Source organism: Ranitomeya imitator, chromosome 8 (assembly GCF_032444005.1).
Source record: "Ranitomeya imitator isolate aRanImi1 chromosome 8, aRanImi1.pri, whole genome shotgun sequence".
In the NCBI taxonomy this organism is placed as follows: Eukaryota; Metazoa; Chordata; class Amphibia; order Anura; family Dendrobatidae; genus Ranitomeya; species Ranitomeya imitator.
Window position 1 is genome coordinate 4,981,212 of NC_091289.1, and position 24,296 is coordinate 5,005,507.

Sequence of the window (24,296 nt, forward strand, 5' to 3'; positions counted from 1 at the left end):
GAGGAGGAGCGGTGTACACGGGGAGGAGCGGTGTACACGGGGAGGAGCGGTGTACACGGGGCGGGGAGGAGGAGCGGTGTGCACGGGGAGGAGCGGTGTACACGGGGCGGGGAGGAGGAGCGGTGTGCACGGGGAGGAGCGGTGTACACGGGGCGGGGAGGAGGAGCGGTGTACACGGGGAGGAGCGGTGTACACGGGGCGGGGAGGAGGAGCGGTGTGCACGGGGAGGAGCGGTGTACACGGGGCGGGGAGGAGGAGCGGTGTACACGGGGAGGAGCGGTGTACACGGGGCAGGGAGGAGGAGCGGTGTACACGGGAAGGAGCGGTGTACACGGGGCGGGGAGGAGGAGCGGTGTACACGGGGAGGAGCGGTGTACACGGGGCGGGGAGGAGGAGCGGTGTACACGGGGAGGAGCGGTGTACACGGGGAGGAGCGGTGTACACGGGGCGGGGAGGAGGAGCGTTGTACACGGGGAGGAGCGGTGTACCCGGGGAGGAGCGGTGTACCCGGGGAGGGGAGGAGGAGCGGTGTACCCGGGGAGGGGAGGAGGAGAGGTGTACACGGGGAGGAGCGGTGTACACGGGGAGGAGCGGTGTACACGGGGAGGAGCGGTGTACCCGGGGAGGGGAGGAGGAGCGGTGTACCCGGGGAGGGGAGGAGGAGCGGTGTACACGGGGAGGAGCGGTGTACACGGGGCGGAGCGGTGTACATGGGGAGGAGCGGTGTACCCGGGGAGGGGAGGAGGAGCGGTGTACCCGGGGAGGGGAGGAGAGGTGTACACGGGGAGGAGCGGTGTACACGGGGAGGAGCGGTGTACCCGGGGAGGGGAGGAGGAGCGGTGTACCCGGGGAGGGGAGGAGGAGCGGTGTACACGGGGAGGAGCGGTGTACACGGGGAGGGGAGGAGGAGCGGTGTACACGGGGAGGAGCGGTGTACCCGGGGAGGGGAGGAGGAGCGGTGTACCCGGGGAGGGGAGGAGGAGCGGTGTACCCGGGGAGGAGCGGTGTACACGGGGCGGAGCGGTGTACCCGGGGAGGGGAGGAGGAGCGGTGTACCCGGGGAGGGGAGGAGGAGCGGTGTACACGGGGAGGAGCGGTGTACACGGGGCGGAGCGGTGTACCCGGGGAGGAGGAGCGGTGTACACGGGGAGGAGCGGTGTACACGGGGAGGGGAGGAGGAGCGGTGTACACGGGGAGGAGCGGTGTACACGGGGAGGAGCGGTGTACCCGGGGAGGAGCGGTGTACACGGGGAGGAGCGGTGTACACGGGGAGGGGAGGAGGAGCGGTGTACACGGGGAGGGGAGGAGGAGCGGTGTACCCGGGGAGGAGGAGCGGTGTACACGGGGAGGAGCGGTGTACACGGGGCGGAGCGGTGTACCCGGGGAGGGGAGGAGGAGCGGTGTACCCGGGGAGGGGAGGAGGAGCGGTGTGCACGGGGCGGGGAGGAGGAGCGGTGTACCCGGGGAGGAGCGGTGTACCCGGGGAGGAGCGGTGTACCCGGGGAGGGGAGGAGGAGCGGTGTGCACGGGGCGGGGAGGAGGAGCGGTGTACCCGGGGAGGGGAGGAGGAGCGGTGTACCCGGGGAGGGGAGGAGGAGCGGTGTGCACGGGGCGGGGAGGAGGAGCGGTGTACCCGGGGAGGGGAGGAGGAGCGGTGTGCACGGGGCGGGGAGGAGGAGCGGTGTACACGGGGCGGGGAGGAGGAGCGGTGTACACGGGGAGGGGAGGAGGAGCGGTGTACCCGGGGAGGGGAGGAGGAGCGGTGTACACGGGGAGGAGCGGTGTACCCGGGGAGGGGAGGAGGAGCGGTGTACCTGGGGAGGGGAGGAGGAGCGGTGTGCACGGGGCGGGGAGGAGCGGTGTACCCGGGGAGGGGAGGAGGAGCGGTGTACACGGGGAGGAGCGGTGTACCCGGGGAGGGGAGGAGGAGCGGTGTACCCGGGGAGGAGCGGTGTACCCGGGGAGGGGAGGAGGAGCGGTGTACACGGGGAGGAGCGGTGTACCCGGGGAGGGGAGGAGGAGCGGTGTACACGGGGAGGAGCGGTGTACCCGGGGAGGGGAGGAGGAGTGGTGTACCCGGGGAGGGGAGGAGGAGCGGTGTACACGGGGAGGAGCGGTGTACCCGGGGAGGGGAGGAGGAGCGGTGTGCACGGGGCGGGGAGGAGGAGCGGTGTGCACGGGGCGGGGAGGAGGAGCGGTGTACACGGGGCGGGGAGGAGGAGCGGTGTGCACGGGGCGGGGAGGAGGAGCGGTGTGCACGGGGCGGGGAGGAGGAGCGGTGTACACGGGGCGGGGAGGAGGAGCGGTGTGCACGGGGAGGGGAGGAGGAGCGGTGTGCACGGGGCGGGGAGGAGGAGCGGTGTACACGGGGCGGGGAGGAGGAGCGGTGTACACGGGGCGGGGAGGAGGAGCGGTGTGCACGGGGCGGGGAGGAGGAGCGGTGTACACGGGGCGGGGAGGAGGAGCGGTGTGCACGGGGAGGGGAGGAGGAGCGGTGTACACGGGGCGGGGAGGAGGAGCGGTGTACCCGGGGAGGGGAGGAGGAGCGGTGTGCACGGGGCGGGGAGGAGGAGCGGTGTACACGGGGCGGGGAGGAGGAGCGGTGTACACGGGGCGGGGAGGAGGAGCGGTGTGCACGGGGCGGGGAGGAGGAGCGGTGTACACGGGGCGGGGAGGAGGAGCGGTGTGCACGGGGAGGGGAGGAGGAGCGGTGTACACGGGGCGGGGAGGAGGAGCGGTGTGCACGGGGAGGGGAGGAGGAGCGGTGTACACGGGGCGGGGAGGAGGAGCGGTGTACCCGGGGAGGGGAGGAGGAGCGGTGTACCCGGGGAGGGGAGGGGAGGGGCGGTGTGCACGGGGCGGGGAGGGGCGGTGTGCACGGGGCGGGGAGGGGCGGTATACTCGGGGCGGGGAGGGGCGGTATACTCGGGGCGGGGAGGAGCGGTGTTCACGGGGCGGGGAGGGGCGGTGTGCACGGGGCGGGGAGGGGCGGTATACTCGGGGAGGGGCGGGGAGGGGAGGAGCGGTGTACCCGGGGAGGGGAGGAGGGGCGGTGTACCCGGGGCGGGGAGGAGCGGTGTTCACGGGGCGGGGAGGGGCGGTATACTCGGGGAGGGGCGGGGAGGGGCGGTGTGCACGGGGCGGGGAGGGGCGGTGTGCACGGGGCGGGGAGGGGCGGTATACTCGGGGCCAGGCTTGCCGTGACTTGCCCGCTCCGCAGTCTCACCTCTCAGGCCCTTCTCCGTCCTCACACCCCGGACCCCGCACCTGTCGGCAGGTGAGTTCCTCACAGACAGTGTGGACCCCCGGTGTACGGTGTACAGGGGTCTCCGCAGCTGCGCCTCTTACATTGTACTGCGGAAACTTTTACAGCCGGTGTGGAACTACAAGTCTCAGCCTGTCCTACCTACGCAGTGTGACCAGAGGCGCATTAGGAGCGGATAGCAGCAGATGAAGGCTGCACATTGTGACTCTGGAGGTAGACGGGGCATCCTGGGACTTGTAGTTCTCCAGCAGTAATACGGCAGCCCCCGAGGTTCCTCTAGAGCGGTTGCTGTCGGACCCCGGAGGGGAGAGCGGCATCACACGGGGCTGACATTGGGGATCTCCACATTCTGCTCACCTGACTCCTCACAAGATCCTGTCAGAAATGATCTCTGGAGAGGGGGGGGGGAATTCACCGCATCTGCCCCCACCTAGAGGGGTCATTACCTGCAGCCTGCCGTATACTCCTGTAATAGATATATATATAGGATTGGCTGCAGCCTGCCGTATACTCCTGTAATATATATATATATAGGATTGGCTGCAGCCTGCCGTATACTCCTGTAATAGATATATATATATATAGGATTGGCTGCAGCCTGCCGTATACTCCTGTAATATATATATATATAGGATTGGCTGCAGCCTGCCGTATACTCCTGTAATAGATATATATATATATAGGATTGGCTGCAGCCTGCCGTATACTCCTGTAATAGATATATATATAGGATTGGCTGCAGCCTGCCGTATACTCCTGTAATAGATATATATATATAGGATTGGCTGCAGCCTGCCGTATACTCCTGTAATAGATATATATATATATAGGATTGGCTGCAGCCTGCCGTATACTCCTGTAATATATATATATATATATATAGGATTGGCTGCAGCCTGCCGTATACTCCTGTAATAGATATATATATAGGATTGGCTGCAGCCTGCCGTATACTCCTGTAATATATATATATATATAGGATTGGCTGCAGCCTGCCGTATACTCCTGTAATATATATATATATATAGGATTGGCTGCAGCCTGCCGTATACTCCTGTAATAGATATATATATAGGATTGGCTGCAGCCTGCCGTATACTCCTGTAATAGATATATATATATATAGGATTGGCTGCAGCCTGCCGTATACTCCTGTAATATATATATATATATATAGGATTGGCTGCAGCCTGCCGTATACTCCTGTAATAGATATATATATAGGATTGGCTGCAGCCTGCCGTATACTCCTGTAATATATATATATATATAGGATTGGCTGCAGCCTGCCGTATACTCCTGTAATAGATATATATATAGGATTGGCTGCAGCCTGCCGTATACTCCTGTAATAGATATATATATAGGATTGGCTGCAGCGTGCCGTATACTCCTGTAATATATATATATATATATAGGATTGGCTGCAGCCTGCCGTATACTCCTGTAATAGATATATATATATATAGGATTGGCTGCAGCCTGCCGTATACTCCTGTAATATATATATATATATATAGGATTGGCTGCAGCCTGCCGTATACTCCTGTAATATATATATATATATATAGGATTGGCTGCAGCCTGCCGTATACTCCTGTAATAGATATATATATATATAGGATTGGCTGCAGCCTGCCGTATACTCCTGTAATATATATATATATATATAGGATTGGCTGCAGCCTGCCGTATACTCCTGTAATATATATATATATATATAGGATTGGCTGCAGCCTGCCGTATACTCCTGTAATAGATATATATATAGGATTGGCTGCAGCCTGCCGTATACTCCTGTAATATATATATATATATAGGATTGGCTGCAGCCTGCCGTATACTCCTGTAATAGATATATATATAGGATTGGCTGCAGCCTGCCGTATACTCCTGTAATAGATATATATATAGGATTGGCTGCAGCGTGCCGTATACTCCTGTAATAGATATATATATAGGATTGGCTGCAGCCTGCCGTATACTCCTGTAATAGATATATATATAGGATTGGCTGCAGTCTGCCGTATACTCCTGTAATAGATATATATATAGGATTGGCTGCAGCCTGCCGTATACTCCTGTAATAGATATATATATAGGATTGGCTGCAGCCTGCCGTATACTCCTGTAATATATATATATATAGGATTGGCTGCAGCGTGCCGTATACTCCTGTAATAGATATATATATAGGATTGGCTGCAGTCTGCCGTATACTCCTGTAATAGATATATATATAGGATTGGCTGCAGCCTGCCGTATACTCCTGTAATAGATATATATATAGGATTGGCTGCAGCCTGCCGTATACTCCTGTAATATATATATATAGGATTGGCTGCAGCCTGCCGTATACTCCTGTAATAGATGTATATAGGATTGGCTGCAGGCTGCCGTATACTCCTGTAATAGATATATAGGATTGGCTGCAGCCTGCCGTATACTCCTGTAATAGATATATATATAGGATTGGCTGCAGCGTGCCGTATACTCCTGTAATAGATATATATATAGGATTGGCTGCAGCCTGCCGTATACTCCTGTAATAGATATATAGGATTGGCTGCAGCGTGCCGTATACTCCTGTAATAGATATATATATAGGATTGGCTGCAGCCTGCCGTATACTCCTGTAATAGATATATATATATAGGATTGGCTGCAGCGTGCCGTATACTCCTGTAATATATATATATAGGATTGGCTGCAGCCTGCCGTATACTCCTGTAATAGATATATATATAGGATTGGCTGCAGCGTGCCGTATACTCCTGTAATATATATATATAGGATTGGCTGCAGCCTGCCGTATACTCCTGTAATATATATATATAGGATTGGCTGCAGCCTGCCGTATACTCCTGTAATAGATATATATATAGGATTGGCTGCAGCCTGCCGTATACTCCTGTAATAGATATATATATAGGATTGGCTGCAGCGTGCCGTATACTCCTGTAATATATATATATAGGATTGGCTGCAGCCTGCCGTATACTCCTGTAATATATATATATAGGATTGGCTGCAGCCTGCCGTATACTCCTGTAATAGATATATATATAGGATTGGCTGCAGCCTGCCGTATACTCCTGTAATAGATATATATATAGGATTGGCTGCAGCCTGCCGTATACTCCTGTAATATATATATATAGGATTGGCTGCAGCCTGCCGTATACTCCTGTAATAGATATATATATAGGATTGGCTGCAGCCTGCCGTATACTCCTGTAATATATATATATAGGATTGGCTGCAGCCTGCCGTATACTCCTGTAATAGATGTATATAGGATTGGCTGCAGCCTGCCGTATACTCCTGTAATAGATATATATATAGGATTGGCTGCAGCCTGCCGTATACTCCTGTAATATATATATATAGGATTGGCTGCAGCCTGCCGTATACTCCTGTAATATATATATATATATAGGATTGGCTGCAGCGTGCCGTATACTCCTGTAATATATATATATAGGATTGGCTGCAGCCTGCCGTATACTCCTGTAATAGATGTATATAGGATTGGCTGCAGGCTGCCGTATACTCCTGTAATAGATATATAGGATTGGCTGCAGCCTGCCGTATACTCCTGTAATAGATATATAGGATTGGCTGCAGCGTGCCGTATACTCCTGTAATATATATAGGATTGGCTGCAGTCTGCCGTATACTCCTGTAATAGATATATAGGATTGGCTGCAGCGTGCCGTATACTCCTGTAATAGATATAGGATTGGCTGCAGCCTGCCGTATACTCCTGTAATAGATATATAGGATTGGCTGCAGCGTGCCGTATACTCCTGTAATAGATATATATATAGGATTGGCTGCAGCGTGCCGTATACTCCTGTAATAGATATATATGATTGGCTGCAGCGTGCCGTATACTCCTGTAATAGATATATATATAGGATTGGCTGCAGCGTGCCGTATACTCCTGTAATAGATATATAGGATTGGCTGCAGCCTGCCGTATACTCCTGTAATAGATATATATGATTGGCTGCAGCGTGCCGTATACTCCTGTAATAGATGTATATATAGGATTGGCTGCAGCCTGCCGTATACTCCTGTAATAGATATATAGGATTGGCTGCAGCGTGCCGTATACTCCTGTAATATATATAGGATTGGCTGCAGTCTGCCGTATACTCCTGTAATAGATACAGTGGGGCAAAAAAGTATTTCGTCAGTCAGCAATAGTGCAAGTTCCACCACTTAAAAAGATGAGAGGCGTCTGTAATTTACATCATAGGTAGACCTCAACTATGGGAGACAAACTGAGAAAAAAAAATCCAGAAAATCACATTGTCTGTTTTTTTATCATTTTTTTTGCATATTATGGTGGAAAATAAGTATTTGGTCAGAAACAAAATTTCATCTCAATACTTTGTAATATATCCTTTGTTGGCAATGACAGAGGTCAAACGTTTTCTGTAAGTCTTCACAAGGTTGCCACACACTGTTGTTGGTATGTTGGCCCATTCCTCCATGCAGATCTCCTCTAGAGCAGTGATGTTTTTGGCTTTTCGCTTGGCAACACGGACTTTCAACTCCCTCCAAAGGTTTTCTATAGGGTTGAGATCTGGAGACTGGCTAGGCCACTCCAGGACCTTGAAATGCTTCTTACGAAGCCACTCCTTCGTTGCCCTGGCGGTGTGCTTTGGATCATTGTCATGTTGAAAGACCCAGCCACGTTTCATCTTCAATGCCCTTGCTGATGGAAGGAGGTTTGCACTCAAAATCTCACGATACATGGCCCCATTCATTCTTTCATGTACCCGGATCAGTCGTCCTGGCCCCCTTGCAGAGAAACAGCCCCAAAGCGTGATGTTTCCACCACCATGCTTTACAGTAGGTATGGTGTTTGATGGATGCAACTCAGTATTCTTTTTCCTCCAAACACGACAAGTTGTGTTTCTACCAAACAGTTCCAGTTTGGTTTCATCAGACCATAGGACATTCTCCCAAAACTCCTCTGGATCATCCAAATGCTCTCTAGCAAACTTCAGACGGGCCCGGACATGTACTGGCTTAAGCAGTGGGACACGTCTGGCACTGCAGGATCTGAGTCCATGGTGGCGTAGTGTGTTACTTATGGTAGGCCTTGTTACATTGGTCCCAGCTCTCTGCAGTTCATTCACTAGGTCCCCCCGCGTGGTTCTGGGATTTTTGCTCACCGTTCTTGTGATCATTCTGACCCCACGGGGTGGGATTTTGCGTGGAGCCCCAGATCGAGGGAGATTATCAGTGGTCTTGTATGTCTTCCATTTTCTAATTATTGCTCCCACTGTTGATTTCTTCACTCCAAGCTGGTTGGCTATTGCAGATTCAGTCTTCCCAGCCTGGTGCAGGGCTACAATTTTGTTTCTGGTGTCCCTTGACAGCTCTTTGAACTTCACCATAGTGGAGTTTGGAGTCAGACTGTTTGAGGGTGTGCACAGGTGTCTTTTTATACTGATAACAAGTTTAATCAGGTGCCATTACTACAGGTAATGAGTGGAGGAAAGAGGAGACTCTTAAAGAAGAAGTTACAGGTCTGTGAGAGCCAGAAATCATGATTGTTTGTTTCTGACCAAATACTTATTTTCCACCATAATATGCAAAAAAAATGATAAAAAAACAGACAATGTGATTTTCTGGATTTTTTTTCTCAGTTTATCTCCCATAGTTGAGGTCTACCTATGATGTAAATTACAGACGCCTCTCATCTTTTTAATTGGTGGAACTTGCACTATTGCTGACTGACTAAATACTTTTTTGCCCCACTGTATATATAGGATTGGCTGCAGCCTGCCGTATACTCCTGTAATAGATATATAGGATTGGCTGCAGCCTGCCGTATACTCCTGTAATAGATATATATATAGGATTGGCTGCAGCCTGCCGTATACTCCTGTAATAGATATATATAGGATTGGCTGCAGCCTGCCGTATACTCCTGTAATAGATATATAGGATTGGCTGCAGCCTGCCGTATACTCCTGTAATAGATATATAGGATTGGCTGCAGCCTGCCGTATACTCCTGTAATAGATATATATAGGATTGGCTGCAGCCTGCCGTATACTCCTGTAATAGATGTATATAGGATTTGCTGCAGCCTGCCGTATACTCCTGTAATAGATGTATATAGGATTGGCTGCAGCCTGCCGTATACTCCTGTAATAGATATATATATAGGATTGGCTGCAGCCTGCCGTATACTCCTGTAATAGATATATATAGGATTGGCTGCAGCCTGCCGTATACTCCTGTAATAGATATATAGGATTGGCTGCAGCCTGCCGTATACTCCTGTAATAGATGTATATAGGATTTGCTGCAGCCTGCCGTATACTCCTGTAATAGATGTATATAGGATTGGCTGCAGCCTGCCGTATACTCATGTAATAGATATATATAGGATTGGCTGCAGCCTGCCGTATACTCCTGTAATGTGATATATATATATATATATACAGGTCCTTCTCAAAAAATTAGCATATAGTGTTAAATTTCATTATTTACCATAATGTAATGATTACAATTAAACTTTCAGATATTATAGATTCATTATCCACCAACTGAAATTTGTCAGGTCTTTTATTGTTTTAATACTGATGATTTTGGCATACAACTCCTGATAACCCAAAAAACCTGTCTCAATAAATTAGCATATTTCACCCATCCAATCAAATAAACGTGTTTTTTAATGACAAACAAAAAAACCTACAAATAATAATGTTCAGTTATGCACTCAATACTTGGTGGGGAATCCTTTGGCAGAAATGACTGCTTCAATGCGGCGTGGCATGGAGGCAATCAGCCTGTGACACTGCTGAGATGCTATGGAGGCCCAGGATGCTTCAATAGCGGCCTTAAGCTCATCCAGAGTGTTGGGTCTTGCGTCTCTCAACTTTCTCTTCACAATATCCCACAGATTCTCTATGGGGTTCAGGTCAGGAGAGTTGGCAGGCCAATTGAGCACAGTAATACCATGGTCAGTAAACCATTTACCAGTGGTTTTGGCACTGTGAGCAGGTGCCAGGTCGTGCTGAAAAATGAAATCTTCATCTCCATAAAGCATTTCAGCCGATGGAAGCATGAAGTGCTCCAAAATCTCCTGATAGCTAGCTGCATTGACCCTGCCCTTGATGAAACACAGTGGACCAACACCAGCAGCTGACATGGCACCCCACACCATCACTGACTGTGGGTACTTGACACTGGACTTCAGGCATTTTGGCATTTCCTTCTCCCCAGTCTTCCTCCAGACTCTGGCACCTTGATTTCCGAATGACATGCAAAATTTGCTTTCATCAGAAAAAAGTACTTGGGACCACTTAGCAACAGTCCAGTGCTGCTTCTCTGTAGCCCAGGTCAGGCGCCTCTGCCGCTGCTTATGGTTCAAAAGTGGCTTTACCTGGGGAATGCGGCACCTGTAGCCCATTTCCTGCACACGCCTGTGCACGGTGGCTCTGGATGTTTCCACACCAGACTCAGTCCACTGCTTCCTCAGGTTCCCCAAGGTCTGGAATCGGTCCTTCTCCACAATCTTCCTCAGGGTCCGGTCTCCTCTTCTCGTTGTACAGCGTTTTCTGCCACATTGTTTCCTTCCAACAGACTTACCATTGAGGTGCCTTGATACAGCACTCTGGGAACAGCCTATTTGTTGAGAAATTTCTTTCTGGGTCTTACCCTCTTGCTTGAGGGTGTCAATGATGGCCTTCTTGACATCTGTCAGGTCGCTAGTCTTACCCATGATGGGGGTTGACAAATTTCAACCGCGACCTGACAAATTTCAGTTGGTGGATAATGAATCTATAATATATGAAAGTTTAATTGTAATCATTACATTATGGTAAATAATGAAATTTAACACTATATGCTAATTTTTTGAGAAGGACCTGTGTATATATATATATAAGATTGGCTGCAGCCTGCTGTATACTCCTGTAATGTGATATATATATATAGTAGCAGTGCTCGGAACGTGACACGTTGTCGGAGGTAATGCCCCGCCCTGCCATTATCACCCGGGGACATATATATATATATATATATATATATATATATATATATATATATATATATATATATATATATATATATATATATATATATATATATATATATACAGTTAGGGCCAGAAATATTTGGACAGTGACACAAGTTTTGTTATTTTAGCTGTTTACAAAAACATGTTCAGAAATACAATTATATATGTAATATGGGCTGAAAGTGCACACTCCCAGCTGCAATATGATAGTTTCCACATCCAAATCGGAGAAAGGGTTTAGGAATCATAGCTCTGTAATGCATAGCGTCCTCTTTTTCAAGGGACCAAAAGTAATTGGACAATGGACTCTAAGGGCTGCAATTAACTCTGAAGGCGTCTCCCTCGTTAACCTGTAATCAATGAAGTAGTTAAAAGGTCAGGGGTGGATTCCAGGTGTGTGGTTTTGCATTTGGAAGCTGTTGCTGTGAGCAGACAACATGCGGTCAAAGGAACTCTCAATTGAGGTGAAGCAGAACATCCTGAGGCTGAAAAAAAAGAAAAAATCCATTAGAGAGATAGCAGACATGCTTGGAGTAGCAAAATCAACAGTTGGGTACATTCTGAGAAAAAAGGAATTGACTGGTGAGCTTGGGAACTCAAAAAGGCCTGGGCGTCCACGGATGACAACAGTGGTGGATGATCGCCGCATACTTAATTTGGTGAAGAAGAACCCGTTCACAACATCAACTGAAGTCCAGAACACTCTCAGTGAAGTAGGTGTATCTGTCTCTAAGTCAACAGTAAAGAGAAGACTCCATGACAGTAAATACAAAGGGTTCACATCTAGATGCAAACCATTCATCAATACCAAAAATAGACAGAAAAACACCTCAAGAAGCCAGCTCAGTTCTGGAAAAGTATTCTATGGACAGATGAGACAAAGATCAACCTGTACCAGAATGATGGGGAGAAGAAAGGGAACGGCACATGATCCAAGGCACACCACATCCTCTGTAAAACATGGTGGAGGCAACGTGATGGCATGGGCATGCATGGCTTTCAATGGCACTGGGTCACTTGTGTTTATTGATGACATAAGAGCAGACAAGAGTAGCCGGATGAATTCTGAAGTGTACCGGGATATACTTTCAGCCCAGATTCAGCCAAATGCTGCAAAGTTGATTGGACGGCGCTTCATAGTACAGATGGACAATGACCCCAAGCATACAGCCAAAGCTACCCAGGAGTTCATGAGTGCCAAAAAGTGGCACATTCTGCAATGGCCAAGTCAATCTCCAGATCTAAACCCAATTGAGCATGCATTTCACTTGCTCAAATCCAGACTTAAGACGGAAAGACCCACAAACAAGCAAGACCTGAAGGCTGCGGCTGTAAAGGCCTGGCAAAGCATTAAGAAGGAGGAAACCCAGCGTTTGGTGATGTCCATGGGTTCCAGACTTAAGGCAGTGATTGCCTCCAAAGGATTTGCAACAAAATATTGAAAATAAAAATATTTTGTTTGGGTTATGTTTATTTGTCCAATTACTTTTGACCTCCTAAAATGTGGAGTGTTTGTAAAGAAATGTGTACAATTCCTACATTTTCTATCAGATATTTTTGTTCAACCCTTCAAATTAAACGTTACAATCTGCACTTGAATTCTGTTGTAGAGGTTTCATTTCAAATCCAATGTGGTGGCATGCAGAGCCCAACTCGCGAAAATTGTGTCACTGTCCAAAGATTTCTGGCCCTAACTGTGTGTGTGTGTGTGTATATATATATATATATATATATATATATATATATATATATATATATATATATATATATATATATATATATATATATATATATATATATATATATATATATATATATATATATATATATATATATATACACTGTATATATAGGATTGGCTGCAGACAAAGGCTCAGGTGAGCTGGGAGCGGCGGTGTCATGTGACCGCTGGGTGAGGGGCGGTAGGTGCAGCGCTGGGGCTGAAGGTTCACCTGACAAGTCCATTAACCCTTTGCTGGCGGAGGAGGTCACATGACATCACGAGAACACGTGTGACCGTCTGTAGGAGGGAAGCTCCCGCTCTTCTTATCGGGGGCCCCTAGTGCAGATCTGGAGGCTCCGCGGCCCGGCGCTGAGTATAGCGACTTCCTGCTCTCGCGGCTCCGCCACAGATTGGACTTTATTTCCATTTTCTCAAATCAAAGTTTGGAGTCCGGATCTCTGTAAAGCGTCCGTGATGGGGAGCAGCGGAGTTCACTATGACAAGTCACCAGAAGCGGCTGATTGGCTCCGGGCGTCAGTCACTGCACGCGGCTGATTGGCTCCGGGCGTCAGTCACTGCACGCGGCTGATTGGCTCCGGGCGTCAGTCACTGCACGCGGCTGATGGGCTCCGGGCGTCAGTCACTGCACGCGGCTGATTGGCTCCGGGCATCAGTCACTGCACGCGGCTGATGGGCTCCGGGCGTCAGTCACTGCACGCGGCTGATGGGCTCCGGGCGTCAGTCACTGCACGCGGCTGATTGGCTCCGGGCATCAGTCACTGCACGCGGCTGATGGGCTCCGGGCGTCAGTCACTGCACGCGGCTGATGGGCTCCGGGCGTCAGTCACTGCACGCGGCTGATTGGCTCCGGGCGTCAGTCACTGCACGCTGCTGATGGGCTCCGGGCGTCAGTCACTGCACGCGGCTGATGGGCTCCGGGCGTCAGTCACTGCACGCGGCTGGTGGGCTCCGGGCGTCAGTCACTGCACGCGGCTGATGGGCTCCGGGCGTCAGTCACTGCACACAACTGATGGGCTCCGGGCGTCAGTCACTGCACGCGGCTGATGGGCTCCGGGCGTCAGTCACTGCACATAACTGATTGGCTCCGGGCGTCAGTCACTGTACGCGGCTGATTGGCCCTGGGCGTCAGTCACTGACCCCACCCCTCCTGTTTGTTACTATGGCGTTAAGCACAATCCATACGTGGAGTACAACCACCATCATTGTGCTGCTGTCCGTCCATCACTTGTCATCCCTGGCAGAGATTGATGGGTTACTTGGCTTTCCATGAAGATGATGACTTGATTGTGAGCTTCTGTGGTCAGGGAGCGATACATTGTATTAACATTCGTTTCTTAATCTGACGTCAAATTCAACATTTTATTAAAAATCTTTATTATTTTTTTTCTTTCTGCTGTTTTGCCATATCTTAATCCATTGCGGTATGGAAACCATCAACAAGCAGGTGAAGGAAGGAGTGCTGCTGATCCACCTGATGGTACCAGCTGTGACTACCACCCACAACATCCAGACCTTGTAGATAGCAGATAACCCCGGCCCATGGTGGGTCAGCAGCAGCTTACTGATGGTTTCCAGTGTTTTGCTTATGCTGCATAGAAACTAATGTAAACAGTAACGATGTATCACCAGGATGTGACATCACTGACATTCAGAGGATGACGATCCTTAAAGGGGAAGCGTCACTCTGAACCGTCAGCAGAGGATAAGTTACAATGGACAGAATGAGGCACAACCTTTACTTGTGGTCACAGAATGGCTCCAAAGAGAAGAGCAGCGTCTCAGGCCCAAGGCTCCGGCAAAGGGAAGAAAGCCAAGGTGAAGGCGGAGGTGAAGGAAGAGGAGGAAGAGGCGGCCATCCCGGCCCCGGACCGCTTCCAGAGCGCCGTCCAAGCTCTTAAAGCTGCGACAACAGAGAAAAAAGGGAAGGCGAAAATAGACTCGGCCTGTTCAGTGAGCGGACAAGGCAACATGGAGGTGAGTAACCGGCGGCAGGGATCTGTACTGCGGGCCTGAGGCGGTGACAGCGGAGTTCAGCTCCGGGGGTGATGATGGGGCAGACAGGAATGAATCTGGGTCTATTCTCTACGGTCATCGTCTTTTCTTGGTGTCACCAGGTCTACGAGGATTACGACTGTATGCTCAACCAGACCAACATCGGGCACAACAACAACAAGTTCTACGTCATCCAACTGCTCCACAGCACGGACAGCAAGAAGACCTACTACTGCTGGAACCGCTGGGGCCGGGTGGTGAGTGAGGGCACCTGCACTATCCAGAGCTGCACTCACAGTTCTGCTCAGCTCGCTGCTTTCTGCTACCATGTAAAAGTCTGAATCATTTACTCACATTGCCTTTCCTTCCATATCGTCTGCTCTTCCAGTCACATCCAGAGCTGCACTCACAGTTCTGCGCTCAGACGGCAGAGATCAGGCCTCGCCGGGGGTCACAGAGATGTTTGTATCTTCTGATATAGGAGAATAACCTCCAATGTGAAAAGAGCACAAAGCCTCGGGCTGACACTCACCTTATTGTATGGGCCCTTGGGACCCCTGTAGGACCCCCGCCTCACTTCCTGTAACGCCCCTCACCACCACTGTGTGGCCACTTTGTGTCCTGCAGGGCGAGGTCGGTCAGTCCAAGTTGACCTTTTTCTCTGATGTGAACGCTGCCACAAAAGACTTTGAGAAGAAGTTTAAGGATAAAACGAAAAACAACTGGTCGGACAGAGAGAAGTTCACTCCGCATCCGGGAAAGTACACGATGATCGAGGTGGAGCACGACGATGAAGAAGAAGGCGGCGAGGCCGTGGTCAAGGTGAGAGATGAAGCAGATCCCAACCACTATCTGTGGTCAGTCCAAAGGATATCTCCACTCACAGGTTGTGTGTCCTGGCTATGGGTGGAAATGACCGTGAGCTCCTCCAAGATCCTCCTGGTATAATGTCCCCCCCCTCATCCTGTATAATGACCCTCATCCTGGGATAATGCCCCCCCATCCTGGTATAATGTCCCCCCCATCCTGTATAATGACCCTCATCCTGGTATAATGTGTCCCACTCATCCTGGTATAATGTCCCCCCTCATCCTGGTATAATGACCCTCATCCTGGTATAATGACCCTCATGCTGGTATAATGTCCCCCCTCATCCTGGTATAATGACCCTCATCCTGGTATAATGTCCCCCCTCATCCTGGTATAATGCCCTCCACCCCTCATCCTGGTATCATGTCCCCCCTCATCCTGGTATAATGCCCTCCACCCCTCATCCTGGAATAATGACCCTCATCCTGGTATAATGTCCCCCCTCATCCTGGTATAATGACCCTCATCCTGGTATAATGTCCCCCCTCATCCTGGTATAATGACCCTCATCCTGGTATAATGTCCCCCCCCCATCCTGGTATAATGTCCCCCCTCATCCTGGTATAATGTCCCCCCTCATCCTGGTATAATGACCCTCATCCTGGTATAATGTCCCCCCTCATCCTGGTATAATGACCTCCACCCCTCATCCTGGTATAATGACCCTCATCCTGGTATAATGACCCTCATCCTGGTATAATGACCCTCATCCTGGTATAATGCCCTCCACCCCTCATCCTGGTATAATGTCCCTCACCCCTCATCCTGGTATAATGCCCCTCCACCCCTCATCCTGGTATAATGCCCTCCACCCCTCATCCTGGTATAATGCCCTCCACCCCTCATCCTGGTATAATGACCCTCATCCTGGTATAATGACCCTCATCCTGTTATGTCTCCCCTCATCCTGGTATAATGCCCTCCACCCCTCATCCTGGTATAATGCCCTCCACCCCTCATCCTGGTATAATGACCCTCATCCTGGTATAATGACCCTCATCCTGGTATAATGTCCCCCCTCATCCTGGTATAATGCCCTCCACCCCTCATCCTGGTATAATGACCCTCATCCTGGTATAATGTCCCTCACCCCGGTATAATGCCCTCCACCTCTCATCCTGGCATAATGCCCTCCACCCCTCATCCTGGTATAATGCCCTCCACCCCTCATCCTGGTATAATGCCCTCCACCCCTCATCCTGGTATAATGCCCTCCACCCCTCATCCTGGTATAATGCCCTCCACCCCTCATCCTGGTATAATGCCCTCCACCCCTCATCCTGGTATAATGCCCTCCACCCCTCATCCTGGTATAATGTCTCCTCATCCTGGTATAATGCCCTCCACCCCTCATCCTGGTATAATGCCCTCCACCCCTCATCCTGGTATAATGCCTTCCACCCCTTATCCTGGTATAATGTCCCTCACCCCTTATCCTGGTATAATGTCCCTCACCCCTCATCCTGGTATAATGCCCTCCACCCCTCATCCTGGTATAATGCCCTCCACCCCTCATCCTGGTATAATGTCTCCTCATCCTGGTGTAATGCCCTCCACCCCTCATCCTGGTATAATGCCCTCCACCCCTCATCCTGGTATAATGTCTCCTCATCCTGGTATAATGCCCTCCACCCCTCATCCTGGTATAACGTCCTGATCCATGTGTGCTTACGCACATCCAGGTGAAGTCGCTGTCAGCGGACTCTCCCTACCGCACAGGCCTGGTCATGGTCGCACCCCCGCGATATTGATTGTTACATCTTCCATCTTGGCCAATGATAAGTGAAGAGATCCCGAATATTCAGGAGCTTTCCCCTCTTCTCCTCACAGGTGGACACCGTGGACGGAGTGTGTAAGAAGGTGCGACCCTGCTCTCTGGACAAGCCCACCCAAGACCTGGTGTCCCTGATATTCAGCAGCGACATGTTTAAGGACGCCATGCAGACCATGAACCTAGGTGAGTGACCGATCCGCGCAGGGTGGAGTCCGGGGGGCTGGCGGCGGCGGGTTCACGTCAGGTCTCTTTCAGATATAAAGAAGATGCCATTGGGGAAGTTGAGTAAAGCACAAATAGCGAAGGGGTTCGATGCCCTGGAGGATCTTCAGGCCGCGCTGGACCAGAAGGCAGGAAAGGCGAAGCTGAGCGAGCTGTCCTCCCGCTTCTACACCATCATCCCCCACAACTTCGGCCGCCAGACGCCCCCCGTCATCGACAGCCTGGAGGTGCTGCAGGCCAAGAAGGACATGCTACTGGTACGGACAGTTGTGTAAGAAAGGGGCCCGTCCTAGAAGCCCCCCGTATTCTGTAATGGGTAATGTGAGTACTAGCGTGGGGTAGCGGGGGTGCGGTGTAATCTCCCCTGGTGTGGGGGTAGCGGGGGTCTGGTGTAATCTCCCCTGGTGTAGAGTAGCGGGGGTCTGGTGTAATCTCCCCCGGTGTGGGGATAGCGGGGGTCTGGTGTAATCTCCCCTGGTGTAGAGTAGCGGGGGTCTGGTGTAATCTCCCCTGGTGTGGGTGTAGCGGGGGTCCGGTGTAATCTCCCCTGGTGTGGGGGTAGCGGGGGTCCGGTGTAATCTCCCCTGGTGTGGGGGTAGCGGGGGTCTGGTGTAATCTCCCCTGGTGTGGGGATAGCGGGGGTCCGGTGTAATCTCCCCTGGTGTGGGGGTAGCGGGGGTCCGGTGTAATCTCCCCTGGTGTGGGGGTAGCGGGGGTCCGGTGTAATCTCCCCTGGTGTAGAGTAGCGGGGGTCTGGTGTAATCTCCCCCGGTGTGGGGGTAGCGGGGGTCCGGTGTAATCTCCCCTGGTGTAGAGTAGCGGGGTCCGGTGTAATCTCCCTTGGTGTGGGGGTAGCGGGGGTCTGGTGTAATCTCCCCTGGTGTAGAGTAGCGGGGGTCTGGTGTAATCTCCCCTGGTGTGGGGGTAGCGGGGGTCTGGTGTAATCTCCCCTGGTGTAGAGTAGCGGGGGTCCGGTGTAATCTCCCCTGGTGTGGGGATAGCGGGGGTCCGGTGTAATCTCCCCTGGTGTGGGGGTAGCGGGGGTCCGGTGTAATCTCCCCTGGTGTAGAGTAGCGGGGGTCTGGTGTAATCTCCCCCGGTGTGGGGGTAGCGGGGGTCCGGTGTAATCTCCCCTGGTGTAGAGTAGCGGGGTCCGGTGTAATCTCCCCTGGTGTGGGGTAGCGGGGGTCCGGTGTAATCTCCCCTGGTGTGGGGTAGTGGGGGTCCGGTGTAATCTCCCCTGGTGTGGGGTAGCGGGGGTCCGGTGTAATCTCCTGGTGTGGGGGTAGCGGGGGTCCGGTGAAATCTTTGGTGCAGAGCAGTTTTCTGTCCTTGCTGTAGACCCCCATATCTGCTGCCCCCGTCGCTCGGTGTCAGTCCTTCCTTCTGGTTCCTCCGTCAGGTCCTGGCAGACATTGAGCTGGCGCAGACCCTCCAGGCAGACAAGGTGAAGCAGGAGCAGGAGGCAGCGCTGAGCGAGGTCCCGCACCCCCTGGATGTAGATTATCAGCTCCTCAAGTGTCAGCTCAGCGTCGTGGACCCAAAGAACGAAGAATACAAGGTGACCCCCGAGCCTACAAGACCCCAATCACGGCTAATGGGGAACATTTACCTGCTTGTATCACTAATACACAGCAGCCAAAAACCAGCTGCAGCGTAAAGCATGGCGGAGGATCAGAGAGGCTCAGACTGCGCCATTCAGTGCAGCTAAGCTGATAATGGCTTTACTGTGCTGAAGGTGAGCTGCAGTGTAAAGCAGGAGGGCAGCACAGACCCCAGTGGTCTCTACAGCCGCTCCGTCATTGATCAGAGCTTGGTTCCTATGGAGCAGAGCTGCAGTGTAAAGCAGGAGGGCAGCACAGACCCCAGTGGTCTCTACAGCCGCTCCGTCATTGATCAGAGCTTGGTTCCTATGGAGCAGAGCTGCAGTGTAAAGCAGGAGGGCAGCACAGACCCCGGTGGTCACTACAGCCGCTCCGTCATTGATCAGAGCTTGGATCCTATGGAGCAGAGCTGCAGTGTAAAGCAGGAGGGCAGCACAGACCCCAGTGGTCTCTACAGCCGCTCCGTCATTGATCAGAGCTTGGATCCTATGGAGCAGAGCTGCAGTGTAAAGCAGGAGGGCAGCACAGACCCCGGTGGTCTCTACAGCCGCTCCATCATTGATCAGAGCTTGGTTCCTATAGAGCAGAGCTGCAGTGTAAAGCAGGAGGGCAGCACAGACCCCGGTGGTCACTACAGCCGCTCCGTCATTGATCAGAGCTTGGTTCCTATGGAGCAGAGCTGCAGTGTAAAGCAGGAGGGCAGCACAGACCCCAGTGGTCTCTACAGCCGCTCCGTCATTGATCAGAGCTTGGTTCCTATAGAGCAGAGCTGCAGTGTAAAGCAGGAGGGCAGCACAGACCCCAGTGGTCTCTACAGCCGCTCCGTCATTGATCAGAGCTTGGTTCCTATAGAGCAGAGCTGCAGTGTAAAGCAGGAGGGCAGCACAGACCCCAGTGGTCTCTACAGCCGCTCCGTCATTGATCAGAGCTTGGTTCCTATAGAGCAGAGCTGCAGTGTAAAGCAGGAGGGCAGCACAGACCCCGGTGGTCTCTACAGCCGCTCCGTCATTGATCAGAGCTTGGTTCCTATAGAGCAGAGCTGCAGTGTAAAGCAGGAGGGCAGCACAGACCCCAGTGGTCACTACAGCCGCTCCGTCATTGATCAGAGCTTGGTTCCTATAGAGCAGAGCTGCAGTGTAAAGCAGGAGGGCAGCACAGACCCCGGTGGTCTCTACAGCCGCTCCGTCATTGATCAGAGCTTGGTTCCTATGGAGCAGAGCTGCAGTGTAAAGCAGGAGGGCAGCACAGACCCCGGTGGTCTCTACAGCCGCTCCGTCATTGATCAGAGCTTGGTTCCTATGGAGCAGAGCTGCAGTGTAAAGCAGGAGGGCAGCACAGACCCCAGTGGTCTCTACAGCCGCTCCGTCATTGATCAGAGCTTGGTTCCTATGGAGCAGAGCTGCAGTGTAAAGCAGGAGGGCAGCACAGACCCCAGTGGTCTCTACAGCCGCTCCGTCATTGATCAGAGCTTGGTTCCTATAGAGCAGAGCTGCAGTGTAAAGCAGGAGGGCAGCACAGACCCCAGTGGTCTCTACAGCCGCTCCGTCATTGATCAGAGCTTGGTTCCTATAGAGCAGAGCTGCAGTGTAAAGCAGGAGGGCAGCACAGACCCCAGTGGTCTCTACAGCCGCTCCGTCATTGATCAGAGCTTGGTTCCTATGGAGCAGAGCTGCAGTGTAAAGCAGGAGGGCAGCACAGACCCCGGTGGTCACTACAGCCGCTCCGTCATTGATCAGAGCTTGGTTCCTATGGAGCAGAGCTGCAGTGTAAAGCAGGAGGGCAGCACAGACCCCGGTGGTCTCTACAGCCGCTCCGTCATTGATCAGAGCTTGGTTCCTATAGAGCAGAGCTGCAGTGTAAAGCAGGAGGGCAGCACAGACCCCGGTGGTCTCTACAGCCGCTCCGTCATTGATCAGAGCTTGGATCCTATGGAGCAGAGCTGCAGTGTAAAGCAGGAGGGCAGCACAGACCCCGGTGGTCTCTACAGCCGCTCCGTCATTGATCAGAGCTTGGTTCCTATAGAGCAGAGCTGCAGTGTAAAGCAGGAGGGCAGCACAGACCCCAGTGGTCACTACAGCCGCTCCGTCATTGATCAGAGCTTGGTTCCTATGGAGCAGAGCTGCAGTGTAAAGCAGGAGGGCAGCACAGACCCCGGTGGTCTCTACAGCCGCTCCGTCATTGATCAGAGCTTGGTTCCTATGGAGCAGAGCTGCAGTGTAAAGCAGGAGGGCAGCACAGACCCCAGTGGTCACTACAGCCGCTCCGTCATTGATCAGAGCTTGGTTCCTATAGAGCAGAGCTGCAGTGTAAAGCAGGAGGGCAGCACAGACCCCGGTGGTCTCTACAGCCGCTCCGTCATTGATCAGAGCTTGGATCCTATGGAGCAGAGCTGCAGTGTAAAGCAGGAGGGCAGCACAGACCCCAGTGGTCACTACAGCCGCTCCGTCATTGATCAGAGCTTGGTTCCTATAGAGCAGAGCTGCAGTGTAAAGCAGGAGGGCAGCACAGACCCCGGTGGTCACTACAGCCGCTCCGTCATTGATCAGAGCTTGGTTCCTATGGAGCAGAGCTGCAGTGTAAAGCAGGAGGGCAGCACAGACCCCGGTGGTCACTACAGCCGCTCCGTCATTGATCAGAGCTTGGTTCCTATGGAGCAGAGCTGCAGTGTAAAGCAGGAGGGCAGCACAGACCCCGGTGGTCTCTACAGCCGCTCCGTCATTGATCAGAGCTTGGTTCCTATGGAGCAGAGCTGCAGTGTAAAGCAGGAGGGCAGCACAGACCCCGGTGGTCTCTACAGCCGCTCCGTCATTGATCAGAGCTTGGTTCCTATGGAGCAGAGCTGCAGTGTAAAGCAGGAGGGCAGCACAGACCCCAGTGGTCTCTACAGCCGCTCCGTCATTGATCAGAGCTTGGTTCCTATGGAGCAGAGCTGCAGTGTAAAGCAGGAGGGCAGCACAGAACCCGGTGGTCTCTACAGCCGCTCCGTCATTGATCAGAGCTTGGTTCCTATGGAGCAGAGCTGCAGTGTAAAGCAGGAGGGCAGCACAGACCCCGGTGGTCACTACAGCCGCTCCGTCATTGATCAGAGCTTGGTTCCTATGGAGCAGAGCTGCAGTGTAAAGCAGGAGGGCAGCACAGACCCCAGTGGTCTCTACAGCCGCTCCGTCATTGATCAGAGCTTGGTTCCTATGGAGCAGAGCTGCAGTGTAAAGCAGGAGGGCAGCACAGACCCCGGTGGTCACTACAGCCGCTCCGTCATTGATCAGAGCTTGGTTCCTATAGAGCAGAGCTGCAGTGTAAAGCAGGAGGGCAGCACAGACCCCAGTGGTCTCTACAGCCGCTCCGTCATTGATCAGAGCTTGGTTCCTATGGAGCAGAGCTGCAGTGTAAAGCAGGAGGGCAGCACAGACCCCGGTGGTCTCTACAGCCGCTCCGTCATTGATCAGAGCTTGGTTCCTATGGAGCAGAGCTGCAGTGTAAAGCAGGAGGGCAGCACAGACCCCGGTGGTCTCTACAGCCGCTCCGTCATTGATCAGAGCTTGGTTCCTATGGAGCAGAGCTGCAGTGTAAAGCAGGAGGGCAGCACAGACCCCGGTGGTCTCTACAGCCGCTCCGTCATTGATCAGAGCTTGGATCCTATGGAGCAGAGCTGCAGTGTAAAGCAGGAGGGCAGCACAGACCCCGGTGGTCTCTACAGCCGCTCCGTCATTGATCAGAGCTTGGTTCCTATGGAGCAGAGCTGCAGTGTAAAGCAGGAGGGCAGCACAGACCCCGGTGGTCTCTACAGCCGCTCCGTCATTGATCAGAGCTTGGTTCCTATGGAGCAGAGCTGCAGTGTAAAGCAGGAGGGCAGCACAGACCCCGGTGGTCTCTACAGCCGCTCCGTCATTGATCAGAGCTTGGTTCCTATGGAGCAGAGCTGCAGTGTAAAGCAGGAGGGCAGCACAGACCCCGGTGGTCTCTACAGCCGCTCCGTCATTGATCAGAGCTTGGATCCTATGGAGCAGAGCTGCAGTGTAAAGCAGGAGGGCAGCACAGACCCCGGTGGTCTCTACAGCCGCTCCGTCATTGATCAGAGCTTGGTTCCTATGGAGCAGAGCTGCAGTGTAAAGCAGGAGGGCAGCACAGACCCCGGTGGTCTCTACAGCCGCTCCGTCATTGATCAGAGCTTGGATCCTATGGAGCAGAGCTGCAGTGTAAAGCAGGAGGGCAGCACAGACCCCGGTGGTCTCTACAGCCGCTCCGTCATTGATCAGAGCTTGGTTCCTATGGAGCAGAGCTGCAGTGTAAAGCAGGAGGGCAGCACAGACCCCGGTGGTCACTACAGCCGCTCCGTCATTGATCAGAGCTTGGTTCCTATAGAGCAGAGCTGCAGTGTAAAGCAGGAGGGCAGCACAGACCCCAGTGGTCTCTACAGCCGCTCCGTCATTGATCAGAGCTTGGTTCCTATAGAGCAGAGCTGCAGTGTAAAGCAGGAGGGCAGCACAGACCCCGGTGGTCACTACAGCCGCTCCGTCATTGATCAGAGCTTGGTTCCTATAGAGCAGAGCTGCAGTGTAAAGCAGGAGGGCAGCACAGACCCCGGTGGTCACTACAGCCGCTCCGTCATTGATCAGAGCTTGGTTCCTATAGAGCAGAGCTGCAGTGTAAAGCAGGAGGGCAGCACAGACCCCGGTGGTCTCTACAGCCGCTCCGTCATTGATCAGAGCTTGGTTCCTATGGAGCAGAGCTGCAGTGTAAAGCAGGAGGGCAGCACAGACCCCAGTGGTCTCTAC

General features: G+C 52.6%; 1 protein-coding gene across 1 annotated transcript in view; it reads left to right on the plus strand.

Annotated features, from left to right (window-relative positions):
• Nucleotides 1-3,166: 3,166 nt before the first annotated feature.
• PARP3 (poly(ADP-ribose) polymerase family member 3) overlaps nt 3,167-24,296 on the plus strand; it is a 37,170-nt gene continuing 16,040 nt past the window's right edge. Inside the window, exons 1-7 of the mRNA XM_069736097.1 lie at nt 3,167-3,277; nt 14,811-15,033; nt 15,174-15,308; nt 15,679-15,873; nt 17,752-17,878; nt 17,951-18,174; nt 19,320-19,478. Of these exons, the coding sequence (XP_069592198.1) occupies nt 14,812-15,033; nt 15,174-15,308; nt 15,679-15,873; nt 17,752-17,878; nt 17,951-18,174; nt 19,320-19,478 (1,062 nt within the window). The 5' untranslated portion in view covers nt 3,167-3,277; nt 14,811. The remainder of the gene's footprint in view (nt 3,278-14,810; nt 15,034-15,173; nt 15,309-15,678; nt 15,874-17,751; nt 17,879-17,950; nt 18,175-19,319; nt 19,479-24,296) is intronic.